Below are 19,317 nucleotides of genomic sequence, written 5' to 3'. Positions count from 1 at the left end.
ACGGGATCAACCGGCCTGATAACTGCATTAACCTCTTTCCCACTGGGAGTTATTTTTTTATTGGATGACATTTGTCAAAATGTCAGCAGTGGAGCCATCCCCTTCCATGGAGTCGTAACGAAACCTTTCGTCAGCAGAGCAGTAATTAGGAGAGGAAAAACAGCCATCGGCCAAGATGACCTCGACAGTTTAATAGGAGAATTTCCACCCGGGTCTTCATATAGGAATCATTCGTATAGAAATGCCCCCCTCCCACCCTAGGTTCCCCGTCTGGACCCAGCCTGTCCCGCCCCCTCCCTCCTCCACAAACCGGCCAACCTGAGGTCTTTCCCAAGGCAGTTGCATGCAATATTAATTACATTCCAGTACTCCACCGCTCTCGCAGCTGACATCCAGGAACCTGGAGAGGATTAATTACACCTCACGAAGCTCACTCCTGCCTCCCAGTTAAAACCCAACTCCCTGTTACAAACGAGTTTGACCTTTCCTCCCCCACGGGGTCTGGAATTCCTTCTCTGGGGCTGAAGCCGTGGCCGAAAAGCAGGCTCATTTGCTAACGAGGCCCAGTACGATCTCCCAAGAAGATGTGAATGAAAGATTTATTTTATATGGCTGAAAGAGGGGGCAGGCACAAGCAAGTGGGGAGAAAGTGAGGAGGTAAGAAATAGGGTGGATGGATTTTTTTTATCCCCTGGACTACTTTAGAAGGAAAATCAGAGTGCCCCAGAGAGAAACAGATTCCCCTTTGACAAGAAGATGTATTACACCTGCAAATTAATGAGATAATAAAAGTCGCTGAGGGAACAGACAACGTCCTCTAACACCTGCAACTAAAACAGAGTCCTGTCCACCATAAAGGGTACTAATTGAATTTCTGACAGCATTGCAAGCATGGAACAGAGCTTGCCAAATACTGTAGATAGAGAAAGCCCGATTAGATTCTCTGTGCTATGTGGGGAAGGACCCAGGAAAGACCAGATAAGAGTGGGAAAGGGTGGGAATTTAGCCCATCCAAGACATAACATACTAGAGAGAAACCACATGATGAGGACAGCCCTTAAGAAAGATGATTTAATATTTCACCGAACAAATCAAATCTAAAAGCCCTCTCCCATCTTCATCCCGAATATTTTAGTGCATCACCCTCAGACTGTGAAGCTCAAAGTTGTTCCGACCATGAGCAGAATGAGGGAGTCCACCCAAGTAGAGGGGCCCCTGTCTCTCCACCCTTTCCACCATCTCCCTGGTGAATACTTCCATTTCCTCCTCGCTGAGTGACAGTAACAGCCTCCTTACTTGTCTTCCTGGCTCCAAATCTTTAGCTTCGGCAATCTCTCCTGAATAGAGCAGCTTGTATTGCCGTTCTAAAATGTCAATCAGAGCCCATCGCTCCCCTCCTCAAAACTCACCCTTGCTTCCCATTTGCTTCTCATCTGAGACAAAATCTGTAGACTTAGGATTCTTCAATAACTGTCTTCCCTTCATCCACCTGTTCATCTTTCCTGCTACACACCAGCTTGTGTTGTTCAACTTGAGGCCGTGAGCCCCATGCGGGACAGCCTGTGTCTGACCTAACTGCATTGAATCTAACCCAGCACTTAGCCCAGTGGCTTGGCACATAACAAGTGTCAAGAGGGAAGCTGCGTAGCTTAGTAGAAAGAGCACGGGCTTGGGATTCAAAGGACCTGAGTTTTAATCTTGTCCCTGCCACTTGCCTTTTGTGTGACTTTGGACAAGTCATTTAATTTCTCTGGGCATCAGTTACCTCATCTGTATAATGGGGATTAAGACTGTGAGGAGACCTATGTGGGACATGGACTGGGTTCAATTTAATTAGCTTGTATCTACCCGACTGCTTAGTTCAGTGCTTGGCATATGGTAAGTCCTTAATACAAAAAAACCCTGAACAAATGTTGTTGATATTATTAATATCGTTATTAACTCCCCATAAAGCAATTCTTCTACCTGCGACTGGCTCCAGACTCTCCCATCTCCAACCTGTCACTTATGCTTTCTCCCTTTCAAATTCGCCAAACCGCATCTCCACAGTTTCAAAACCCTCTAAAAAGCTACCTCCTCTAGAAGGCATCCCTTCTCTGATCTCCATCTCCCTAGCCATGTTATCATCTCAGCTCCATTAGCACACATCGATTCATCTCTTCATTTATGTGCTTTGTATTTAACAACCCTTGGGCTTATCATTATACATAGCCTCTCTTCACTGTGGCACACAAGTCAGTTCTACCCTAACATGAGTTTATCGTTGGCACTTTGGGTTAAAGGCTTCTGAAGAGGTAGGGAACGCTCTCCCCACACCCCCAACCTGCCTCTGAATACCTGCTTCTGTCTGGGCTTCTGTCCACCACTTCAGCCTTTATCCACTAATTTTATTCATTCATTCAATCGTATTTATTGAGCACTTACTGTGTGCAGAGCACTGTACTAAGCACTTGGGAAGTACAAGTTAGCAACATATAGAGACAGTCCCTACCCAACAGCAGGCTCACAGTCTAGAAGGGGGAGACAGACAACAAAACAAAACATGTAGACAGCTAGTTTTAGTCTCTCTGAGTCAGTTTCGGACCTCTTTGTGTTCTGCTCCTGCTCTCCAATACTTCTTTGTCCATCTCTGTGCCTCTGGGTATCTTCAGGCCTCTCTTATTTTTGGTTTGTTTGTTTTATGGTATCTGTGGAGCATTTACTGTGGGCCAGGCACTGTACTAAGTGCTGAGGTGCATATAAGTTAATCAGGGTGGACACAGTCCCTGTCCCACACAGGGTGCACAGTCCTGATCCCCATTTTACAGATGAGGTCACTGAAGCCCAGAGAAATGAAGTGACTGGCCCAAAGTCACACAGCAGACAAGTGGCAGCATGACTCAGTAGAAAGAGCATGGGCTTGGGAGTCAGAGGTCATGGGTTCAAATCCCAGTTCTGCCACTTGTCAGCTATGTGACTTTGGGCAAGTCACTTCACTCTCTGGGCCTCAGTTACCTCATCTGTAAGATGGGAAGTAAGACTGTGAGCTCCACATGGGACAAACTGATCACCTTGTATCCTCCCCAGCGCTTAGAACAGTGCTTTGTGCATAATAAGCACTTAACAAATACCAAAATTAAGTGCTTAGTACAGTGCTCTGCACAGAGTAAGCAGTAAGCACTGAATAAACACAATTGAATGAAAGTGGAAGAGCCGGGACTAGAACCCAGGGCCTTCTGACTCACAAGGCTCTATCCACTACGCTGTGCTGCTTCTCAGCCTCCCTAACACCGCTAGGCTCCCCTGCAGCCAGGGAACCTGAAACTGGTAGGTCCTAGTTCAATAAATAGTATTTACTGAGTGCTTACTGTGGGCAGAGCATTGTACTAAGCCCTTGGAAAGTACAATACAACAATTCCTGCCCACAAATACGACTGACTACGTTCTGGTGGATGTGTGTATTAGGTGATTACGCATGCTATATGAGGCTACGAGTCCCAGATGGGTAGTTTATTTGTGCCATGATCCAGGTGCCCCTTACAGTCCATGCGTGCCAAGGAGCCAGGTGTCCTAGACACAGACAGTCCGTGTGTACCAAAGTGCTAAGTGTCCCAGACAGGCTGTCTGTGTGTACCCAGGTGTCCTGGACAGACAGTCTGTGTGTTCCAGGATACTTTGATGCTCCAGATAGATAGTCTGGGGTGCTTGCTGCTCCAGACAGGCAGTTTGTGTGTAGCAAGATCTAGGTGTCCTATGCAATCTGTGTATGCCAAGGGGTTAGGAGTCCCGGACAGCTAGGATTCCAAGACAGATAATCTGTGCATACTAGTAGGTCCCTGACAGTCTGTGTGCCAGGTTCCATGGTGTTCCTGACAGTCGAGTATACATCAATTCACAGGAAAGCTCAAATGTCAAAGCTTTAGGAATGGACCACTGTTATCGCTCAAAAGAGGCAAGGACCCAGACTTTAGATTTTTCATTCCAAAGCTCATTTGCTTGGCCTGTCACCCTGAGAATGTTCACTTCTCACCCGAGATTAAATTAAATAATCATTTTAGCTTTCAGGATGGGCAGGGCTGGGTTGGGGCTGAGAGATGAAGGGGGGGGCATTGTTTGATTGTGTGGTTTTAAAAAGAGTAGCACAGGCCTTTCATCTGCTCTTAGATTTCTGCCTAAAAGACCCCATTTGTGCCTGTATATGCGGGAGGGAGGAGATAGGGAAACATTTTCCCTTGCAGGCTCCCTCTCTGGGAAATATGTAGCCTCATCCCACAGAGGACCAGGTTTAAAATCAGTAAAGCCCGAGGAATTTGGAGGGCGAGCAAAGAAATCATCATCTCTTCCTGATCCAGGTGAGAGTCGATGAGATTTATAATCAAACCGTTTTTTGTGGGGTTTTAGTGGTAATTGTTAAGCACTTGCTATGTGTCAAACACTGTTCTAAGTGCTGGGTTAGATACAAGTTAATTAGGTTGGACACAGTCCCTGTGTCCATGGGGCTGACAGTCTAAGTAGGAGGGAGAACTGAGGCAGAGAGAAGTGAAGTGACTTACCCAAGGTCGACAGCAAGCAATTGACAGAGCCAGGATTAGAACTCAGGTCCTCTGACTCCCAGAATCATGCTCTTTCCACTAAGCCATGCTGGGAAACCATGGGACCTAGTGGTGGGAATCAATCAATCAATGGCATTTATTGAGTGCTTCCTTTATGTAGAGCACTGTACTAAGTGTTTGATAGAGTACAATACAGAAGAATTAGCGGATATGTTCCCTGCAGGGAAATGTCGGGAATTGTTGAGAAGGCCAGGGTTCTGAATTTGCAGGGCTTTGCAGACAATCTTTGGTTGTCCCTCCTTCCATGCCACCCAAGCCAGTATGAGCCTCTATCGCTGACGTGAGATTTGACTTTCATGGGGGAAAACCACCCCCAAACACTTCAAACCCCAGAGACTACATCTCATTGCATACTCTCTGAGACCACATTAGATGCCATTCCTATCAGTTCTACTTCACAATATCCCTAGAAACCACCCCTTCATCTCTATCCCAACTGCTACCCTGTTGATCCAACCACTTATCATATTCCCACCTTGACTACTGCAACAGCCTTCTCTTTGACCTCCCTGCCTCCAGCCTCGCCCTCCTCCAATCCATCCATATGCTGCTGAGAAGCAGCGTGACTCAATGGAAAGAGCCCGGGCTCAGGAGTTGTAGGTCATGGGTTCTAATCCCAGCTCCACCACATGTCTGCTGTGTGACCTTGGGCAAGTCACTTCACTTCTCTGAGCCCCAGTTACCTCATCTGTAAAATAGGGATGAGGACTGTGAGCCCCACGTGGGACAACCTGATCACCCCCAGGCAGTGCTTAGAACCGTGCTTTGCACATAGTAAGCACGTAACAAATGCCATCATTATTATTATGCTTCACTCTGCTGCCAGAATCATTTAAAAACGTTCTGGGCATACATCTTCCCACTCCTCAAAAATCTCCACAGACACCCTTCCATCTGCATGTCAAACAGAAACTCCTTGCCGTCGGCTTTAAGACACTCAATCGGCTCTCTCCCTCCACTTAACCTCACTCCTCTCCCACTCAACCCAACCCACACACTTCACTCTTCAAACACCAACCTACTTACTGTGCCTCAATCTCGCCTCTCTCAAACCATCGACCCCCTTGTTCTAGCCTTCCCTCCTCCCGGGAACTCCCTCCCCTTCATATTCCACAGACCACCACTCTCCTCATATCCAAAACCCTATTAAAATCACATCTCCTCCAAGAAAGCCTTCCCTCACTGGTCTCTCGACTCCCCATTCTATTCTTCCTACCTTCTACAGTGTAAAATGGGGATTAAATATCTGTTCTCCCTCCTACTTAGACTGTAAACCCCATGTAGGATAGGGACTGTGTCGAAACTCATTAACTTGTATCTATCCCAAGGTTTAGCACAGTGCTTGACACAAAGTACTTAATATAATAATAGTATTACTGATAATAATAATAATAGTGATCTATGCACTAAGTACTTTAAAAGCCCACTCAACATCCCACAAAATTTATGTACACATTCATATACTCTACTGTTTTCCCTAACTGGAATTTTTTTTGAATGACTGTCTCCCGCACTAGATTATAAACTCCTTGTTGGCAGGGATTATATCTACCAATTCTCTTGTGCTTTCACCAAAACTAGAGTAAGTGCTCAATAAATACCATTCGATTGATCCTGTATTTATCCATATTAGCTGGCTAAACAAACTGTATTCAGCCACTGCTTGTCTGCTTTTTGACCTTGGGCAAATCATTAAATTTGTCTGTGCCTCAGTTGTCTAATCTAGAAAATGAGGATTAAGACTGTGAGCCCCATGTGGGGCATGGACTATGTACAACCTGATTATCTTGTATCTACCCCAGCGCTTAGTACAGTGCCTGATTCAGAGTAAGTGCTTAGAGAAGCAGTGTGGCTCAGTGGAAAGAGCACGGGCTTGGGAGTCAGAGGTAATGGGTTCTAATCCTGGCTCCCCCACATGTCTGCTGTGTGACCTTGGGTAAGTCACTTAACTTCTCTGAGCCTCAGTTACCTCATCTGTAAAATGGGGATGAAGACTGTGAGCCCCACGTGGGACAACCTGATCACCTTGAATCCTCCCCAGCACTTAGAACAGTGCTCTGCACATAGTAAGCACTTAACAAATGCCATTATCAATCAATCAATCATATTTATTGAGCACTTACTATGTGCAGAGCACTGTACTAAGTGCTTGGGAAGTACAAGTTGGCAACACATTATCATTATTACATTATTATTATTATTATAAATACCATTTAAAAAATCCAACTCAGGTTACCTGATACATAGTATGTACTTAACAAATACCATTAAAAAAAATCCAACTCAGGTTATCAGGTTGAACACTAAAGAAAAGGTGAGTGAAATGGAAGTAAAGCTATGGGCAATGTCTGTCCTGGATCAGCCACAGTGGATCAGTCTAATGGATAGAATGGACAGTGGGAGTCAGAAGGTCATGGGTTCTAATCCTGGTTCCACCACTTTGCTGTGTGATCGTGGGCAAGTCGCTTCACTTCTCTATGCCTCAGTTCCCTCATCTGTAAAATGGATTGAGACTGTGAGTCCCACAGGGACAGGGACTGTGTCCAACTCGATTAGCTTGCATCCACCCTGCGCTTAGTACAGCGCTTGGCACAAGGTAAGCTCTTAAAAATACCACCATTATTCTCAGCCCCATGGTTCCTCCAAAACAGCACAAGGATGCCTTTATTTTATTTTGTTAATATTTTTTTTTGTCTGTCTCCCCCTTCTAGACTGTGAGCCTGCTGTTGGTTAGGGCCCGTCTCTATATGTTGCCAACTTGTATTTCCCAAGCGCTTAGTACAGTGCTCTGCACATAGTAAGCGCTCAATGAATACGATTGAATGAATGAATGGAGGAACTGGGTGGCAGCTGCCCTCCTGGACCTCCACTTGTCTGGTTAGGGATTTAGCAGGACTGTCCTTAGGCTGAGCCCTCAACTCCAAATCTGACTTCTTCAGGAAGGCATCATGGCGCCACACTACCTCCCCATGAGGAATTCTCATGACCAGCAGGAATTCTGCTGGTTCAACATCCAGTTTTGAAAACAATCCACTTCGATCTTGGCTCCTGCACCAAATGGGCTACTGGTTCCTTTCGGTTTACATCCTCTGAACCAGGGCAGCATTTGAAATAGGATTCCCAGAGGCCCTTTGAATAAACTGGGGAAGAGCTAGAGAGAGAAGGAAATCCTAAATCCAATTTGGAGCAGATGGGTCAAATGTGATTGGATTCATTCATTCATTCAATCGCATTTATTGAGTGCTTACTGTGTGCAGAGCACTGTACTAAGCACTTGGGAAGTAAAGTCGGCAACAAGTTGGATGGCAGTATGGTTTAGTGGAAAGAAGCAGCATGGCACAGCGTGGGCCTGGGAATCAGAAGGACTTGATTTCTAATCCCTCCTCCACCCCATGTCTGCTGTGTGACCTTGGGCAAGTCACTTCACTTTGCTGTACCTCAGTTACCTCATCTGTAAAATGAGGATTGAGACTGTGAGCCCCACGTGGGACAGGGACTGTGTCCAACCCAATTTGCTTGTATCCACCCCAGTGCTTAGTACAGTGTCTGGCACATAGTAAGTGCTTAACAAATACCACAGTGATTATTATTATTATTGGTAGTAATAATAATAATAATAAGAGCAGCGGGCTGCATGTCAGGAGATCATGTTCTAATCCTAGCTCTGCCATTGGCCTGCTGTGTGGAGTCAGGTGGGTTATTAACCTATCTGGACCTCAGTTTCCTCATCTGTAAAATGGGGAGAATAATTCCTGCTTCCTAGGGATGTTGTGAAGTGAACGGAGATACTTGATGCGATGGGGCTTTGGAAAAACCTAAGGTGCAATACAAATTCAAATGACTGTTATTATTTGATAGCCTGAAGGCTAGCCATCTGGGAGGAAGGGGTGCTTGGTTTCAGCCACTTTTTTCAGATATTCTACGAAAGCAGACAATTAGAGAATCAGTAGGACCGAGTAGAAAGAGCCCAGGCCTGGGAATCAGAGGGGAACTGGGATCAAATCCTAGCTCCACCACTCAACCTCTGTGAGAACCTTGGGCAAGCCACTTAGCTTCTCTGTGCCTCATTTCCACAACTATAAAATAGAGATTAAATCCTCTTCCCTCCAATTTAGGCTGTGAGCCCCACATGGGACAGGGGCTACATCCAATCTGATTCTGTTGTATCGACTCAAGACTCAGTAGAGTGCCTGGAAAAGGGTACACACTTCATCATCATCATCATCAATCGTATTTATTGAGCGCTTACTATGTGCAGAGCACTGTACTAAGCGCTTGAGTAGTACAAATTGGCAACATATAGAGACAGGCCCTACCCAACAGTGGGCTCACAGTCTAAAAGTGAGTATCATCACAAAAATAAAGAGCTCCTCTTCAAAAATTGTGCTCCAATCTCTAGCATAAGGCCTTTAACGTAGTTTTAAAAATGTTCTGTCCATGAGAGATGCTCAATAAATCTACCTTGGCTGATGAGAAGGGACTAATGAAAGCCCAGGGGGTGTAAATGATCAAACAACCCATTCTTAACATCCTTCAGCCTCCAAACTCAAAAGATGCTGGCTCGGGTAAATTGGGGGGATGGGGCCAGAGAGCAGGAAACCAATCAATCTATCAATGGTATTGATTAAGCACTTACTGTGTGCAGAATACTGCACTAAGCTCTTGGGAGAATGCAATTCAACCAAGTTGGTAGACACGTTTCCTGCCCACAGTGAGCTTATTCATTCATTCACTCTATCGTATATATTGAGCGTTTAGAGGGAAATATCTTGGAGGAGGACAGGGCTCAACAGGGTTTTCTCGCCTCACCCTCTGCTTCCCACCACCCCCGCTCCTGTCCGCCACCTCTCACTGGTCTCCAGGACGGGAAGCAAGATGCTCCCCAACTTTGGAGAGTTCCCGTCCTCCGGCTTACGGGGGTAAAAGCCGCGCTGGAATAAATGAGGCTCCTCCTGCCAAAATCTACACAGACTTGGCCGGTGGACAAAACAAAGAGCTGTGCCCATGGAAAAGAAAACAAGGAAGGAGGACAGAAAACCCACATCCCCCTTTCGTTCTGGGATGGACCAGCCAGCTTATTGTGGTGGGGGCGGCTGTCGGCTGAAATTCGTTGGAACTTGCTCTCGGGTATGTTAGTTTCGGGGAGAGCAGGAAATCTCTGAAAAATCATTTGGGCAATTATGAAAGGAAGGAATCAGTCAATCACGTTTATTGAGCGCTGAGTGCAGGGCACTATACTAAGCGCTTGGGAAGGTACATCACAACAATATAACCGGCACATTCCCTCCCCACAACAACAGTCTAGAGAGGAAGACAGACACTCATATGAATAAATAAATTACAGATATGTTCGTAAGTGCTGTGAGGTTGGGGGTGGTGAACAAAGGGAATAAAGCGAATAAAGGGAATAAAAGTAAATAAAGGTGGTGGTTTTGTTTTGTTTTCTGTCTCCCCCTTCTAATAATAATAACAGCATTTGCTTGTGCAAAGCACTGTTCTAAGTGCTGGGGAGGATACAAGCACTTAATACAGTGCTCTGCACACAGTAAGTGCTCAATAAATACGATTGAATGAATGAATACACGGTGATCAGGTTGTCCCATGGGGGGCTCACAGTCTTAATCCCCATTTTACAGATGAGGTAACTAAGGCCCAGAGAAGTTAAGTGACTTGCCCAAAGTCACACAGCGGACAATTGGCAGAGCCAGGATTTGAACCCATGACCTTTGACTCCCAAGCCTGGGCTCTTTCCATTGAGCAACGCTGCTTCTAATAATAATAATGATGATGATGACATTTATTAAGCACTTACTATGTGCAAAGCACTGTTCTAAGCGCTGGGGAGGATACAAGGTGATCAGGTTGTCCCATGTGGGGCTCACAGTCTTAATCCCCATTTTACAGATGAGGTCACTGAGGCTCAGAGAATAATAATAATAATAATAATGTTGGTACTTGTTAAGCGCTTACTAAGTGAAAAGCACTGTTCTAAGCACTGGGGAGGATACAAGGTGATCAGGTTGTCCCACGGGAGGCTCACAGTCTTCATCTCCATTTTACAGATGAGGTAACTGAAGCCCAGAGAAGTTAAGTGACTTGCCCAAAGTCACACAGCGGACAAGTGGCAGAGCCGGGATTTGAACCCATGACCTCTGACTCCCAAGCCTGGGCTCTTTCCATTGAGCCACGCTCCTTCTAGACTGTGAGCCCATTGTTGGGTAGGGACCGTCTCTATATATTGCTGATTTGTCCTTTCCAAGCGCTTAGTACAGTGTTCTGCACACAGTAAGTGCTCAATAAAGATGACAGAGTGAATGAGAGGGAGCAAGTCAGAGAAGAATCGAGAGCATGGCTGGGCACAGCTGCAGGTGTTAGGGAAATGAGAAAGGGAACTTCAAGATCCAGGAGCCTGGCAGCTCTCCACTTTCAATTGACTGAAAATTTTTCTCTGTCGGGTTTTGGTGACTTTTAACTCACAATCCTCAGGTGAAAGTTGGGTGTTGACCTGGCGCTGTTACACTAGCAACATCTTTAATTTGTCTAGCACTTCCACTGTTCTAAACTGCCATCACATCAATCACCACGTTTGATCTACACTACTTAATTGCAAAGTTTGCAGAGGCAGGTATTTTTTTTTTAAATGGCATTTGTTAATAATAACGATGGTGTTTGTTAAGATTTTGTCTCAGAATCACCCCCTTATGCCACCTCATCCTAGCCAAGCAACACAAATTAATCTTACGGATGCTCAAAGATAAGATAAGTTCTACTCAAGTGCAAGAAAGCAGGGTGACCTAGTGGCTAAAGAACGGGCTTGGGAGCCAGAGGGCCTAGATTCTAATCCTGCCCCCACTACTTTCCCGCTGTGTGACCTTGGGCCAGTCTCGCAACTCCTCTGTGCCTCAGTTTCCTCAACTGCAAAATGGGGGCTCAATACTTAATAATAATTCTAATAATAATGACATTTATTAAGCGCTTACTATGTGCAAAGCACTGTTCTAAGTGCTGGGGAGGATACAAGGTGATCAAGTTGTCCCACATGGGGCTCACAGTCTTCAACCCCATTTTACAGATGAGGTAACTGAGGCTCAGAGAAGTTAAGTGACTTGCCCAAAGTCAGCACAGCGGACAATTGGCAGAGCCAGGATTTGAACCCATAATAGTTCAAAGTTAAGAACTTTGAACCCTCCTCCTTGACTGTGAATCCCATGTTCGATGGGGACTGTACCCAGCCTGATTAACTTGGGTTTATCCCGGTTTTAGAACAGTGCTTGACACATAGTAAGGAAGCGCTTAATAAATACTTCTCACCCAACCGAGGAGGGATGTAAAACACAGGAAATCTGTTCCCATAGGGAGATCTATGGTTAAAAATCCCAGCAGAGGAATTTGACTAAATTGAGTGGCGGACTAGAAAATTAGGGGTATCGGATGGTCGTTTCCGTAACCACGTAGATGGATATCCAAGAAGCTAACCAAATTGGCATTTTGGGAGAGAGATTACTGGCCTGAATGAACCCTTGTCTGACCCAGTGCTGTCTCTGAGTACGGTCTTGGGTTCTCAGGAATCCATTACCCAGTCAAATCCTGCTCATATTTTTGTTTGTTCAAGGAAGAAAAGCCCCATAAATCAGCTTAATCATTTGGCTGCTCGCTTCCCAATTCCTTCTAATTTGTCAGCATTTTTCTGGAATTAAAGAGCACCAGGGGAACAGTTAGGCTGAGGGAAGAAATCACACTAAGTTTGGGATTTTCTGCTGTTATGCAGTGTGGCAAGCTGATCTTTCATTGGTGATGGGTGGCTGCCCTCATCTCTTTCCCAGTATTCTTCCCTCTACAGAATGGTTGTTATTTCTCAGATAATAATGATAATAATAATAATAATAAATAATAATGATGGTACTTGTTAAGCGGTTACTACGTGCCAAGCACTGTTCTAAGCTCTGGGGTAGATACAGTTAATCAGGTTGGATACAGTCCCTGTCCCACATGGGGTGCACACTCTTAATCCCTATTTTTACAGATGAGGTAACCAAGGCACAGAGAAATTAAGTGACTTTCCCAAGATCACACAGTAGACATGTGACGGATCCAGGATCCTCAAGATCTCATCTATCCCTCGACCGACCTCTGGTCCACATCCTGTCTCTGGCCTGGAATTCCCTCCCTCTTCATATCCAACAGTCAATCACTCTCCCCACTTTCAAAACCTTACTGAAGGCACAATTCCCAACCAGGCCCTCATTTCCTCTTTTCCCATTCCCTTCTGAGTCACCCTTGGATTTGAATTTGCTCCCTTTATTCACCCCCTCTCTGCCCCACAGCACTTACTTATATAACCATAATTTATTTATTTATATCAATATCTATCTCCCCCTATAGACAGTAAGCTTGCTGTGGGCAGCGAACATGTATACCAACTCTATTATATTGTACTCTCCCTCTAGGCTAAAAACTACATCTAGACTGTAAGCTCACTATGGGAATGTGTCTTCCAAGTGCTTAATACAGAGCTCTGCATGCAGTAAACACCCAATAAATATGATTGATTTGTCGTGTCTACCAACTCTGTTGTATTCAACTCTCCCAAATGCTTAGTACTGTGCTTTGTACACAGTACTGATAATAATAATAATAATGGCATTTATTAAGCGCTTACTATGTGCAAAGCACTGTTCTAAGCGCTGGGGTAGATGCAAAGTAATTTTGTCCCATGTGGGACTCACAGACTTAAACCCCATTTTACAGATGAGGTAATTGAGGCACAGAGAAGTTAACTGACTTGCCCAAAGTCACACAGCTGACAAGTGGTGGAGCCGGGATTTAAACCCATGACCTCTGACTCCAACGCCCGGGCTCTTTCCACTGAGCCACACTACTGATGACTTGACACCTGTCCACATGTTTTGTTTTGTTGTCTGTCTCCCCCTTCTAGACTGTGAGCCCGTTGTTGGGTAGGGACCGTCTCTATATGTTGCCAACTTGGACTTCCCAAGCGCTTAGTACAGTGCTTTGCCCACAGTAAGCGCTCAATAAATACGATCGAATGAATGAATTTAATCGTATTTATTGAGCGCTTACTGTGTGCAGATCACTGTGAATATATACCACTGATTGATTGATTGGCCAAGGTCACACAACGGACATGTGGCAGAGTCAGTATTCGAACCCGGATCTCCTGACTCCAAGCCCGTGCTCTTTCCACTAGGCCATGCTGCTTCTCTGTGGGACCACAGGGCCAGCTGCATCTTTCTCCTAACACATGCTCATTTGGCAAGTCACAATACATCAAGATCGATTTGCTCCAGTAGTGAGATTACCAGTAAAGGAAGTGACAGGATTGTTTGAGTTTTTAATGGGTGGAGAGGTTTGGTCCAGCTCCTTCTTCCATTCTTGTAGGCAAGAAGTCTATCTCAGGACAGTACTTTCCCCTACCTGTAATTTATTTTAGGTCTGATCATCCCTGCTAGATTGCAAACTAATAATAACAATGATGACGGTAGTCGTTAAGCACTTACTATTGGTCAAGTACGGTTCTAAGCACCGGGGGAGATACAAGGTAATCAGGGTGTCCCACGTGGGGCTCACAGTCAATCCCCATTTTCCAGGTGAGGTAACTGAAGCACAGAGAAATTAAGTGACTTGCCCAAAGTCACACAGCTGTTGAGTAGTGGAGCCAGGATTAGAACTCATGACCTCTAACTCCCAAGCCCATGCTCTTTCCACTGAAACATGATGCTTCTCAGGGCAGGGATCGTGAGTAGCAGTGTGGTCTAGTGGAAAACGCCTGGACCTGAGAGCCAGAGGATCTGGGTTCTAATCCCGGCTCTATCACTTGCCGACTGTATGACCTTGGGCAAGTCATTTAATTTCTCCATGCCTCAGTTCCCTCATCGGCAAAATGGAGATTCAATGCCCACTCCCCCTCCTACTTAGAATGTGAGCCCCATGTGAGACGAAATGATCTTGTCTCAACCTCAGTGTTTAATACAGTGCTTGGCATATAATAAGCACTTAACAAATACTACAATAATAAGAATTATTATTACCTATTCTATATTAGACTTTCCCTAGTGCTTAGTACAGTGCTCTGCATAGAGTAAGTGCTCAGTCACTGGGTTGATTAGGAGCTGTGTTTGGGGAAGTCTTTTTTGGATTAGGATTGGGCCCCAGGCAACTCTCTCCTTGACCCCCTCCAATCTGGCTTCCGTCTCCTACACTCCACCAAAACTGCCCTCTCAAAGGTCACCAATGACCTCCTGCTTGCCAAATCCAACGGCTCCTACTCTATCCTAATCCTCCTCGATCTCTCAGCTGCCTTCAACACTGTGGATCACCTTCTTCTCCTCAACACGCTATCCAACCTTGGCTTCACAGACTCCGTCCTCTCCTGGTTCTCCTCTTATCTCTCCGGCCATTCATTCTCAGACTCCTTTGCAGGCTCCTCCTCTACCTCCCATCCCCTTACTGTAGGGGTTCCTCAAGGGTCAGTTCTTGGTCCCCTTCTGTTCTCGATCTACACTCACTCCCTTGGTGACCTCATTCGCTCCCACGGCTTCAACTATCATCTCCACGCTGATGACACCCAAGTCTACATCTCTACCCACTGCTCGCTCCCACTCCCTCCAGGCTCATGTCTCCTCCTGCCTTCAGGACATCTCCATCTGGATATCTGCCCACCATCTAAAACTCAATATGTCCAAGGCTAAACTCCTTATCTTCCCTCCCAAACCCTGTCCTCTCCCTGACTTTCCCATCACTGTAGATGGCACTACCATCCTTCCCGTCTCACAAGCCCGCAAACTCGGTGTCATCCTCGACTCCGCTCTCTCATTCACCCCACACATCCAATCCGTCACCAAAACCTGCCAGTCTCACCTCCACAGCATCTCCAAGATCTGCCCTTTCCTCTCCATCCAAACCGCTACCTTGCTGGTTCAATCTCTCATCCTATCCCAACTGGATTACTGCATCGGCCTCCTCTCTGATCTCCCATCCTCCTGTCTCTCCCTATTTCAGTCTATACTTCACTCTGCTGCCTGGATTATCTTTGTACAGAAATGCTCTGGGCATGTCACTCCCCTCCTCAAAAATCTCCAGTGGTTGACTGTCAACCTACAAATCAAGCAAAAACTTCTCACTCTCAGCTTCAAGGCTCTCCATTCCCTTGCCCCCTCCTACCTCATCTCCCTTCTCTCCTTCTCCAGCCCAGCCCACATCCTCCGCTCCTCTGCCACTAACTTCCTCACTGTACCTCGTTCTCACCTGTCCCACTGTCGGCCCCCCGCCCACGTTCTTCCCCTGGCCTGGAATGCCCTCCCTCCACACATCCTCCAAGCTAGCTCTCTTCCTCCCTTCAAAGCCCTACTGAGAGCTCACCTCCACCTGGAGGCCTTCCCAGACTGAGCCCCCTTTTTTCCTCTCCTCCTCCCCATCCCCCCCACCCTACCTCCTTTTTTTTAATGGTAATTGTTAAACACTTACTATGTGCAAGGCACTGTTCCAAGTGCTGGGGAGGTTTACAAGGTGATCAGGTTGTCCCATGGGGGGCTCACAGTTTTAATCCCCATTTTACAGATGAGGTAACAAGCACAGAGAAGTTAAGTGACTTGCCCAAGGTCACACAGCTGACAATTGGCGGAGTCAGGATTTGAACCCATGATCTCTGACTCCAAAGCCCGTGCTCTTTCCACTGAGCCATGCTCCTTCCCCTCCCCACGGCACTTGTATATATTTGTACAAATTTATTACTCTATTCATTTTACTTGTGCATATTTACTATTCTATTTATTTTGCTAATGATGTGCATATAGCTATAATTCTATTTATTCTCACGATTTTGACCCCTGTCTACATGTTTTGTTTTGTAGCCTGTGTGCCCCTTCTAGACTGTGAGCCCGTTGTTGGGTAGGGACTGTCTGTATTTGTTGCCAACTTGTACTTCCCAAGTACTTAGTACAGTGCTCTGCACAGAGTAAGTGCTCAATAAGTAAGATTGAATGAATATAGGAATGAATGAATATCAGATTATCCCAGGAGGGATTCATTCATTCATTCAATCATATTTATTGAGAGCTTACTGTGTGCAAAGCACTGTACTAACCTCTTGGAAGAGTACAATATAACAACAAACAGGCACATTCCTGCCCACAACGAGTTCACAGTCTTGAGGGGGAGAAAGACATTAGTAGAAAGAAAGAAATAGATTAAATGAATATATAAATTACAGATATATGCATATATATATATATATATATATATATATATACACACACACATGTGCTGTGGGGATGGGAGGGAGGATGAATGAAGGAGCAAGTAAGAGTGGCACAGAACAGAGGGGTAGAAGAGAAAAGGAGGGTTTAGTCAGGGAAGGCTTCTTGGAGGAGATGTGCCTTCAATAAGGTTTTGAAGGATTCAAGAATCAAGGATTTGAAGGATTCAAGGATCAAGGATTTGAAGGATTCACATCCCTGATTCCATCCTCCACTCTTCTGGAACCTATTGGGAGCATGGGGGGTGGGAGTTCTGGGGGCTGGAAAGACATAGCAGAAGTGAAAGACATAATCTCTTCCTCTGAGAACCTATCATTTAATGGAGGAGGTGAAGTGGTCCAGTGTATGAGAGTTAAGAGCTAAGAATGTAGATGGTAAATAATACAAACACAATAAACAGATTTTTCATACAACACGTTTCCATAGACTGTAACCTGCACTGTGACACAATTATTCTCTCAAAAAAGCAAGCAGAGGCCAAAAAGTGTTAGTGTCTGTGTGTGTGTGTTGTACACTGACACCCACACCCACACCCACACTCTTCAGAATCATGGTCCTTTAACAATCCTGAAAGATGAACATTAGAGAACAAATCACTCTAGATGTTACATTGCTAAGAAGCACCAAGAGTCCTGACTCCACAGGCCAGCCTTCCTCTTAGGTAGGTGGGGGACATTGGATTGGATTGTTTGCCCCCCACCCCCCGCCATTCTGTCCTGCCACACAAAAGCACGGGGGACAAAACAAGCTTTGGGAAATTAAAAATACAAACCAAAGTTTGGTTCTGTCTGAATGCAACCGAAAAATGAAACAGTCTCTTGAAGGCCAAACTCCCAAATCTGACTTTCTTTTCATTTTCACCACGTGTCCCAATTCAAAAAATGAATTTGACAGATATAAAGAGACAAAGAGACTGAGTGGAGAAGGAGAAACACTCAGATCATAATCTTAATGAGGATGAAAGAAAGAGGCAGAGAGAGAATGGAAAATAGCAACATTTCTGCCCAACAAAAATATCTTTTTTCTCCAAAGGTAATCGTTAAGCACTTACAATGTGCCAGACACTGTACTACTAAGTACTGGGTAGACACAACATAATCAGGTTGGAGACAGTCCATATCTCACATGCGGCTCGCAGCTTTAATCCCTATTTTACAGACGAGGGAAATGAGGCACAGAGAAGTGAAGTGACTTCTCCAAGGTCTCCCAGCAGACAAGTGGTGGAGCCAGGGTGAGAACCCACATACTCTGACGCCCAGGCTGTGCTTCTACGCTGCTTCTCAACATCTGTATCTTCTAAACTCTGCAATGTGTGACGCTTAGTTTAATTAAAAGAGGATGTGATGGTTGTCAATCGTTTTAGTCTGACTGAGCTTCACCTACATTTTTGGATGTTTTAGCAATTGCGTCTAGGGAATCCCAACCAGAGCACTCATCTGGGTGAAATCACTGCCAGAGGAAACACGGAATCTGAATTATTTGCCGCGCTTGGTGGCTTCAGACAGCTGGGTGAATCTCTGAACCTCAGACAAGGCCCCCAGATTTCGTTTCATTACCAGCGGGAGAGTTAACCCCTAATCCTTCTAGACTGTAAGCTCATTAAGGGAAGGGAATTTGTCTACCAACTCTGTGGTATTGTAATAATAATAATGATGATGGCATTTGTTAAGCGCTTACTATGTGCAAAGCACTGTTCTAAGTGCTGGGCGGATACAAGGTGATCAGGTTGTCCCACGTGGGGCTCGCAGTCTTCATCCCCAGTTTCCAGATGAGGTAACTGAGGCAAAGAGAAGTTAAGTGGCTTGCCCAAGGTCACACAGCCGACAAGTGGTGGGGCCAGGATTCGAACCCATGACCTCTGACTCCCAAGCCCCTGTTCCTTCCAATGAGCCACAGTGCTTCTCTAATTGTACCCTCCTAAGTGCTTAGTACAGTGCTCTGCACATAGTAAGCACTCAATGAATACCACTGATTGAAAAAACCGGAAAGCAGTAAATAACTTCCATCTGGAACCTGGAATAATAATGGAATCTGGAATTCCATCTGGAATAATAATGGCAGTTACTAAGCACTTACTATGTGCAAAACACTGTTCTAAGCGCTGGGGAGGTTACAAGGTGATCAGGTTGTCCCATGGGGAGCTCACAGTCTTAATCCCGATTTTACAGATGAGGTAACTGTGGCCCAGAGAAGTTAAGTGACTTGCCCACCGTCACACAGCTGACAATTGGCAGAGCTGAGATTTGAACCCATGACCTCTGACTCCAAAGCCCATGCTCTTTCCACTGAGCCATGCTGCTTCTCTGAGGATTTCACCTGGCATTGGTTTTGTGGCTGGGGAAATCATAAAACCATCTACCCTGTTTGACTCTGACTCATTATAATTGCTACTTCCTAATAATGGGTGAATGACATTTCGATTGGGATGGGAGCAGTTGGGTCATATACTA

At 45.5% G+C, this 19,317-nt stretch overlaps 1 protein-coding gene across 1 annotated transcript in view; it reads right to left on the bottom strand.

Moving 5' to 3' along the window:
* SH3RF3 (SH3 domain containing ring finger 3) overlaps positions 1-19,317 on the bottom strand; it is a 397,785-nt gene that overhangs the window by 274,643 nt on the left and 103,825 nt on the right. The window contains exon 5 of the mRNA XM_038742700.1: positions 5,646-5,684. Within this exon, the coding sequence (XP_038598628.1) occupies positions 5,646-5,684 (39 nt within the window). The remainder of the gene's footprint in view (positions 1-5,645; positions 5,685-19,317) is intronic.

This window comes from Tachyglossus aculeatus, chromosome 2 (genome assembly GCF_015852505.1).
Source record: "Tachyglossus aculeatus isolate mTacAcu1 chromosome 2, mTacAcu1.pri, whole genome shotgun sequence".
Classification (NCBI taxonomy): Eukaryota; Metazoa; Chordata; class Mammalia; order Monotremata; family Tachyglossidae; genus Tachyglossus; species Tachyglossus aculeatus.
The sequence above is the reverse complement of the archived record's forward strand: the minus strand, read 5'-3'. Positions and strand labels throughout refer to the sequence as shown.